Source organism: Phascolarctos cinereus, unplaced genomic scaffold, assembly GCF_003287225.1.
Source record: "Phascolarctos cinereus isolate Bilbo 61053 unplaced genomic scaffold, phaCin_HiC Scaffold_726;HRSCAF=1367, whole genome shotgun sequence".
NCBI classification, from domain to species: domain Eukaryota; kingdom Metazoa; phylum Chordata; class Mammalia; order Diprotodontia; family Phascolarctidae; genus Phascolarctos; species Phascolarctos cinereus.
Genome location: NW_027556098.1, coordinates 177,026,111 through 177,034,422, shown reverse-complemented (window position 1 = coordinate 177,034,422; position 8,312 = coordinate 177,026,111). Strand labels below are relative to the sequence as shown.

General features: G+C 38.4%; 1 protein-coding gene across 3 annotated transcripts in view; it reads right to left on the bottom strand.

The window, feature by feature from the left end:
* Positions 1–608: 608 nt before the first annotated feature.
* The window catches only part of TBCEL (tubulin folding cofactor E like), a 52,313-nt gene continuing 44,609 nt past the window's right edge, over positions 609–8,312 (bottom strand). For all 3 annotated transcript variants that reach the window (XM_078146901.1, XM_020984870.2, XM_078146902.1), the window contains exon 8: positions 609–4,579. In XM_078146901.1, the coding sequence (XP_078003027.1) occupies positions 4,261–4,579 (319 nt within the window). In that variant the 3' untranslated portion in view covers positions 609–4,260. The remainder of the gene's footprint in view (positions 4,580–8,312) is intronic.

The following is an 8,312-nucleotide window of genomic DNA, read 5'->3' as shown; positions in this document are numbered from 1 at the left end:
TTTTCAATTTAAACGAGAAATGGTCAAACAATTTTGCCTTTGCATTTCTAAATGGTCAAGGGAGGTATTAAAGTCATCAATTTTACTTAGACTCCATGCACTAATCCTGGAGTTTTGGAAATATCAAGTATAGTTCTTGGATCCTGATAAAAGGTTAGACACTAAGTGAACAACTGATACAGCAGACTACTGGCACATTTACATGGTTCAAAACAACCTCTAGAGCTGATACATACAAGTATCTCACAGAAAAGAGTATAAGCTTTGCATGAGAAATTCAAAAAGGTGAAACTTTCAAGTTCATTCAAAGAAAAATGCTGAATATGTTAGGAGCAAACTGAGCTTGTCAAAAGAAGCAAGACTGGACTTTCGCTAAAACTCCTAAGTGTAACATTATTTTGTGTTTTGGCAGGGCAGGGAATGCGGGGGGGGGGGGAGACACAGTTTCAACTAAGTTTGTTGCAATGGTCAATCATGTCACTTGCTAACTTGACATAGGTAGGTCCCCATAGAACTTGGCAACAGAATCACTGCTGATTATTGGCAATAGAAAGAAGCATATGCAAAATTCTAACTCCAGAACCCCAGAAAGAATCAAGACACAAAGAGAAAATGGACTTGGATCTTTAATTTTTTTTAAAGATTATCTCTCTATATATATTAATAAAAAGTGCAAAGAATAGACCTTCATGTTTAAATTATATTCTAAAATAAAATATCTATTTCCATTAACTGCAGGAGACAGCTGGCAGAGTCAAGAGCCTGAGAGTCCAGTCCTCTCCATCACAACAATGGACATATTCTGATGAAGCACCCATGGAGAACAGTAGAGTGTTCACAACACAATTAGAGAACATGAACAGCTTCTGGATGTTTTCATAGAGTCTACTTTGCTAGCATTTCCAATTCAACATGAAAGAGGGGCGGGGAGGGAATCTAATTTACAAGAAGAAATGGCTTTGCTCATCACAATCCAGCACTCCAGACCCACATTTCAGTTACCCTGCATAACCCAACACTTCCCATGTAGCAAGCACATTAACTTCTACATACTGTAGTAAGTTACCAATGTGAATCAAAAGGTGACAATTCCTCCTCCTGCCTGTGAAACAACTGTTCTATGCTCATAACACTGCTGTTTTAGCAACACAGTTGTAACATCTGGTTAGCCTTGAAAAAACATTTTTTAAAAAGTAAACACACATAAAATTAAAAAGTATAATGTCATACCATTCAACTTCTTTACATACAGGTTTGTTTCATTTTGGTTTTAATTTCCACCAAAAGCTCTTGAGAAACTAGGTGGTTAAAACATCCACTGCCATGTTAAGCATTTGTGGCAGATGGTGGCATTAAGTGGCAATAACAACAAACAAGTCCTTATGGAAGTAGCACTTGGTTAAGAGAACACACAAGGTGCAGAAGCTAGTACAAGTCTTATAATATACACAGCTCTGAATCCCTTCAGTAAACTGGAAATTTTTAATACATTCAAACACTCAAAACTGCTTTCTCTCTGTTGATGCATGTACACTTATAAATGTTTGTCTCAGGTTTTTGGTGTGGCTTTTGTCTTTTTTTTAATAACTTAAAAATTAAATTTTTAATAATTTTAAACTTCTTATAATAAGGAATTCTAAAATAATTTTTCTCTTTTAGAAAAAAGTATATTCTACCCACAGCACTTGAAGTGTGCAGTTTTGCCCTACTGGCTAAGAGAGCTCTCTGTCTTGCAAATGTCTGGGACGTGCTGCCAGTAAACCTGGAAGAAGTCAGTTTCTAAGTAATTCAAGAGAGCTGCAAGCAAATCAAATATGCCTAATTTGTACGTTTAAAAGCTAACTGTCTCCTACTAGTGTTCTACATTTGGGGACTACGATAAAAATAATTTTTGTTTTCAACACACCAATCAATCTTGTTTCAAAATCAACATATCACATGGCCACCACCTAGGTGAATCTAGAAGCATGAGTCCTCATATGATCTTTCTTCATTTGCTTCTGCTCTGCAACTCTAAAAGACCTGTAATTGTGTTGTTCAAGTTGTTATAGTCAATAATCACACAGCACTAATACCACTGGTTATAACACCAGCACCATTCCCAAGTGAAATCGCTCTTCCGTAAACCAGAAATTTTCCCTTTATCTACAACTTCACAACAAAATGAATAAACTTGTAGCTGATGAATGGTGCATTTTACAATAAAAGAAACGGGTTGCTATTTAATATTAAAAATGTTCTTCATGAAACTTCGACTTATAGTAAAATATCTAATTAAATGTGACCACTCCACATATGGTTAAAGTGTAAAGTGCTTGCTCTGCCTTCTACTAAGGGATTTTCTTATAGTCTCAAGGGTGAGAATATATTTGTTCCAAGGGATGATAGAAACGACATTCTCAATTCTGTTGTTTGTCTCTCACCTCCACGCACATGCACACATAGGCGCACACATGCACACACACAGAGCACCATGTGTTTTAATCTTCATGATGCCATGGCCACCATGCTTTTTCTCCCCACTTCCAAAGAACTGCAGGAAAAGGCAATAGTGAAATAATCATTGTATTCTATCTACAGCCTGGATCACTATTTTCATCTCACTGATTTTGGGAAGATAAAGCCTGCAGCAACAGCAGAAGAAGAATGAACTTCATTCATCTTTCTTGAACCCTTTGGTTTCTACCTTTAATGTTTCAGGGAATCTGGAAGTTCAGCAAATCTGAGTCAAAAGCTTAACAGATACTGAACCTGAAGTGCATCAAGAGAAGAAACTCCCATCTTTATGGCATAGAAAAAACAGAAAGATGGAAAAAAAAATAAACCCAACACCCAAAATAAGACATTCTAAGACTCATCCAAAAGCTTCACAGGAACAAAAGTTATTTGTGACGTGGTGTGGAGTCATCTATCCCAGGTTAAAAGTTCAGGTACAACCAGATACCCAATGACATTCTTTGAGAAATACTTCACGTGAACGTCTTTAATCCCAGAGTTAAGTGTTTCCAAAGTCTTCAACCTGTCAATAGGATGGACAAGGAAAGAGGCTCACTACGTAGGGAAAATATCTGACAGAAGAGGGAAAGATGGGAACAAACAAAAAGATTTAAAAGTAGGTAAAACACCAAGCTTTGAAGGAAAAGTGCTTTTAAAAAAAGAGCGCATTTTATGCTTAGAAAAAATGTTCAGACAAGAATCTCTTTTATGCCAATTTTAAAGAGTTTTCCTACCTAACCCAGATTAGACAGAAGTATCCTTGTGCTGCCACTCTCACTAAGGTAACTTACTGAAATGTAAAATAAAATGAGCTGCCCTTTGGCTTGTTCATGATGAAGTTGGTGGATGGGATCACTTTTCCCCACCATCAATGCAAAGTGCCAGAACAAACCCTTTCAATGGCTGAAATGGGAAGAGTAACATATTAGGAGGTTCCTGGTAATGGATTACCTCAAAAACTGCATGCACGCCTGTAGCAGCAGCAGCGTGTGTTGCTAGCAGAGTTTTAAATACTCTCATTTAATCTTATGGAATACCTGAGGTCTAAATCAGGTGAGAATAAGCATTAAAATCCTTCCATTTATTTTAAAAACAAGAAAAATCACTTGTCAAGAAATGGCAAGTCAAAACAAAATCAGAGTTAAATTAAGTCAATGAACTGACCTGAATTAAAAATGAAAGGAAAACGGATGGGGGTGGGGGGGGTGGGGAGAGAAAGGAGAGGTAGGGAACAAGGAGACGAGCTGCTGGCCATTTCTGCCATGCCTCCTGGTTTCCTGATTTAACCTTAGTGCAGAGAAGAAAGGGAGATAACAATGAACCCTTCGTGCTATTCTCACAAGTACACTGGCATGGTGGTAGTGGTACATAGTGGTCACATAGCTTCCAAGGAACACAAAAGGAATCCAGTGATCTCTTCTTTACTTATTCCATGAGGGCACATAGACTGGAGATCAGGGCCAATTATGTTGTCTGAGCCAAAGATACCTGTGTAGAAAAGAAAACCCCAAATGGTCCCCCCTACCTGTTCCAGGGGACACCCACTCATACACATACACATAGACACACACACACACACACACACACACACACACACACACACATGCGCGCGCGTGCACATAGGCACGCGCACACACCCACTTCTACACACGCACTCAATTCAACCCTTAAAATAAAAATCAAGCCTTTCCCTCTCAAAGGAAAATAAGTCTGTGTGTGTGTGTGTGTGTGTGTGTGTGTGTGTCTGTACAATGGTAGCAGAGGCTATTTTGTTTTGGGCTCCACATAAATTTTGTCTCCATCCCTAATGCCAAAGGAGTGCAGTGCTCGAGAGCTGTACTTCATTTCCTCTGGGCCAAAGGGAGCTTCATGGTCAAAGTGGTAGAGAAGCATGTTGCTTGTTGGTAATTGTACTAAAGTTTTTAATTGTTTCTTTAGTTCTGCTACTGTTTGGTCCAGACGAATACTCATTTCCTCCACCTGATCTTTAAAATGGACTTCTACCCTTGCACTGCTCTGGGGTCTTAGGTCCACTTCAGCCAGGGGCTCCAGCTTCCCATACTTTGTAATCAGTTCATGATACCTAGAAGAAAAGACATATACAGTTTAAACTAATACCATGGTACCTAAGGAATCCTTTGGATCTGCTTCAACAGTGCTGTAGTACCTGTGTCTTTATTCTAAGACTCCTTAAAGGTACTGAGCATGCAGGGGCAATTTTTCCTCAACAGTTGTGGTCACTCAAATGACAGAATCAGCGTTGGGTCTGGAAGGGTCCTTGGAGTCCATTTAATGTAAGTCTCTCAATTTAGAAATGAGGACAATAAGGCCCAGAAAGGTAGAAGAACTTGAACAAATTCACACAGCCAACTAGTAGCAATGTCTGGACAATAACCCAAGTTTCTTAACTCCTGGTCCAATGCTGTTTCCAAATGGCAGAATGGGAGTTGTGTGAGCATCAGAGTGGAGATAAGCTCCTGATATGTGTGGAATGGAGTTTAAAGTTACATAAAAGACTCAAGAGTCACAACTTCTCTTAGCTGGATGCCAGTTTCTTATTCTGGCTGTTCTGAATACTTCCAGGGAAGGATCAACATGCAGGGGAGATGCACAAAGTTCTCATGCCTCTGAGGTTAACGGCAGACCCAACTACTATGCAGAATTTAGCATCACTTCATCGCAACAAAAGTATAAGTTGTCCAGTTTGAGTAGCTTTTTTTTTCCAAGAGAATTTAGCACAGTGTTGGACACATTGTAGGTACTTAATATTTGTTGACTTGACTAGTGTAAAGAATGAATTTGTACTGATTCAGCTATGCTGTCTTACTCTAGCCCCCTTGTGAACAATGCATATGAAAGACGCCTGGCAGAATTAAGGATACAGTCTGTGGTTATGAAATCAAGAGAGGTCAACTGGCCCTCCAAGGTCTGAACTGGGGTAAACTAACCATTCAGAATTATACACAGTGTCATCAACTACATGCAGGAAAGGTCCTATTTATAAATAGAGTAGACCACCAACAAGTTGGTACTTGGGATTTGTTTGAACCAAGAACGTAGGTGGCACCCACCCTCCAATATTACAATCATCCTCTACTTTAACAAACGACTTCTTAAAAATAGTTTCTTAAAAGTTACTAAGTCTTACTGCTTTAAAAACTTAAGAAACATTTAAACAATAATTTTTCAATTGCAGTAAACTAAATGAAACTTTTCTTTGGACTAAGTAGCAAAATAATAGCGACCTTTTATTTATAGCATTGCTTATAATACTCACTTTACACAACATTTTCATATACATAATTTCATTAAGGAAGGTATCTATTGACCCTATTTTATAGAAGAGGAAACTGAGGCTCAGGAAGTTTGAGTCACCTGCCTAAGCGGCAGAGTTGAGTTTAGAGCTCAAGTCTTTGGATTCTCAGCCCAGACCTCTTTCTAGGGCATTGTACAGTTTCTCATCTACTAAGGTGCAGGAAAGGCAATCCAGTCTCTTTATGTGGGCTAGTTTCAGCTTATGGGCTGTAACACATGTCATTCTTCATTACATATTTTAGCAAAGAAAAAAAAAGTTGTGCCTCAATTTACACAACAGATGTGTTCCAAGAAAAGCTGCATGCAAAAGTCATATTCATTTTATTAATCAATCAAGCAAGGAAGGAGCATTTACGAAATACCTATTACTTGTCAGGCACTGTGGCATGCTTAGGAGATACAAAAACAGAAACAGCCTGTGCCCTGGAGCAGCTTACATTCTAACAGAAAAAGCAACATGAATGTATAAGAACATATAAAACATATAAAGAATTAAGGTAATTTCAGGGTGGAGGTAGGTGCTAGTAATTGGGGAGGGGGAAGGAAGAAACAAGAATGGCCTCATGTAGCAGATAATGCCTAAGGTGAATTTTGAAGGAAGCTAGGTAATCTAAGAGGGAGAAGTGAGGAAGGATGAAGGAGTTCATTCCAGAAATAAGGGACAGCAAACAGGCCAGTCTGTCTAGGTTGTCAAGGTAGTCTGGAAAGGTAGGCTGGATCCATATTGTGAAAGGTTTTAAATGCAAGAGACAATCCTGTTATAAGAGGCAATGTAATACAACAAAAAGGCCTGGATGCAGAATGAAGAGACCTGGTTTCCAACTGTGGCTCCAGCACTTATTAGATGTGTGAATGTAGGCAAGGTGCTTAATCTTGTGACTTTTAGTGTCCTCACCTATGAAAGGGATTAAGAATACTATACTACCTGCCTTAAAGGATTCTTGAGAGCAAAGTGCTGTTATAAACATTAAAGTGTTACATAAACACTTTATGAACAATTGTCATTTTAGAGGGAATTTTAAAATAGCAAAAAATTTTGTGACAGTGATTCTCATTTTACTTATTCCACAAATTAAAAATTTTACATACTGGATTCTCTTAAAGCAGGACATACCTTTACATAAATGAAACCAAAATTTTCTAGGATGTCCAGAAATACAAACAAGAAATTTTAGAATCAATCTCTTAGTTTTTTAGTTCAGATATTTTGTTTTTAATTAAAGCTCAATTCAAATGGAACTGCATTTATCTCCAAAATAAATATCTTATCAATAATCCCCATATCTCAGAAAGGGTAACATGATTCTGTCCTCTGAAGTAATACTTAGAAACCTGTCATCTAAATTCCAATTTTATCCATCTCACTAACTTTGTCACCTAACCATGGGCAATCCAGTCAATCTCTCTGCACCTAATGCCTGACCTCAGAAATGGGGGATAACATCACAAGTGGAGTTCAGAGGATAATACTAAGAAAGAACTACTAAAAATAGCCTTTTTGGTAAACATCAGGTAGAATTATTTAGCACTGGCTGTACATAATTCAGAAGAATGTGGTCTAAGAGTTTTTGCCCCTTTCCACTGTGGTCCTCCAGTAGTAACTGACTTCATGGAATGGGAAACAACAGCTGCTACCCACACTTCTAAAGTCAGCATGAGCAAAAGGGCACAGAAACTAGAAAAAGGAAACCACAAGCCAGCTGCAGCCTTGTGAAGAAAACTCCCTTAATTAATTAAATAAAGACACTCAGTGGGGGGGAAAGCATATTTAAGTTCTGCGAGATATTTTCATCATAAGCAGCTGAAATATGTGGAAATGAGTATAGCAGGTCTGAAGGCGGGACTTACCCCAAAAAGGGATGTGAAGAGTGAAGCTATGCCCAGGAGAAATTCTGTCCTCTTATCTTCCTTATCACATATTGTTAGGTACAGCAGTCAGCATTACAAAAATCTTCCTTTCCTTGGATGTCTAGCTCCACCCTTCTAATACTCAAAGAATCTCAGGCTTGGAAGAGATCACAAAGTAATCTAACCTAACTCCTACCTCAGCAGTATATACAGTACAGAGACCTGTACAACATGTACCAGCAATCTGACTACCTCTCTACCAATGGACTTACACAGGCCTTTTTAGCACGTGGATATTGAATGAAGGAAGCTTTGGCATAGTACCTGAAAATGTTAACTACCCTTTTCATACATTTTAATCTGAAGATGAATCTTGGATGAAACATAAAAGCAAAAGGTAAACACACAGAGAAACCAAAGGTTAACTCAGTCATAAAATGTTACAGCTTGAATGAACCTTAGTGATCATAGGTCTAGAGCTACTAGGGAACTCTGAGACCATCTAAGACTAACTCTCTCATTATACAAATGAGGAAACTGAGGTACAGGGGGGTTGTGACTTGTCCAAGATCACACAAAATATCAGAGGTGGGATTTGAATTCAGGTCCTTCAGAACCAGAGCTTTGCCCACTTCTTCCATCATCCAGTACTA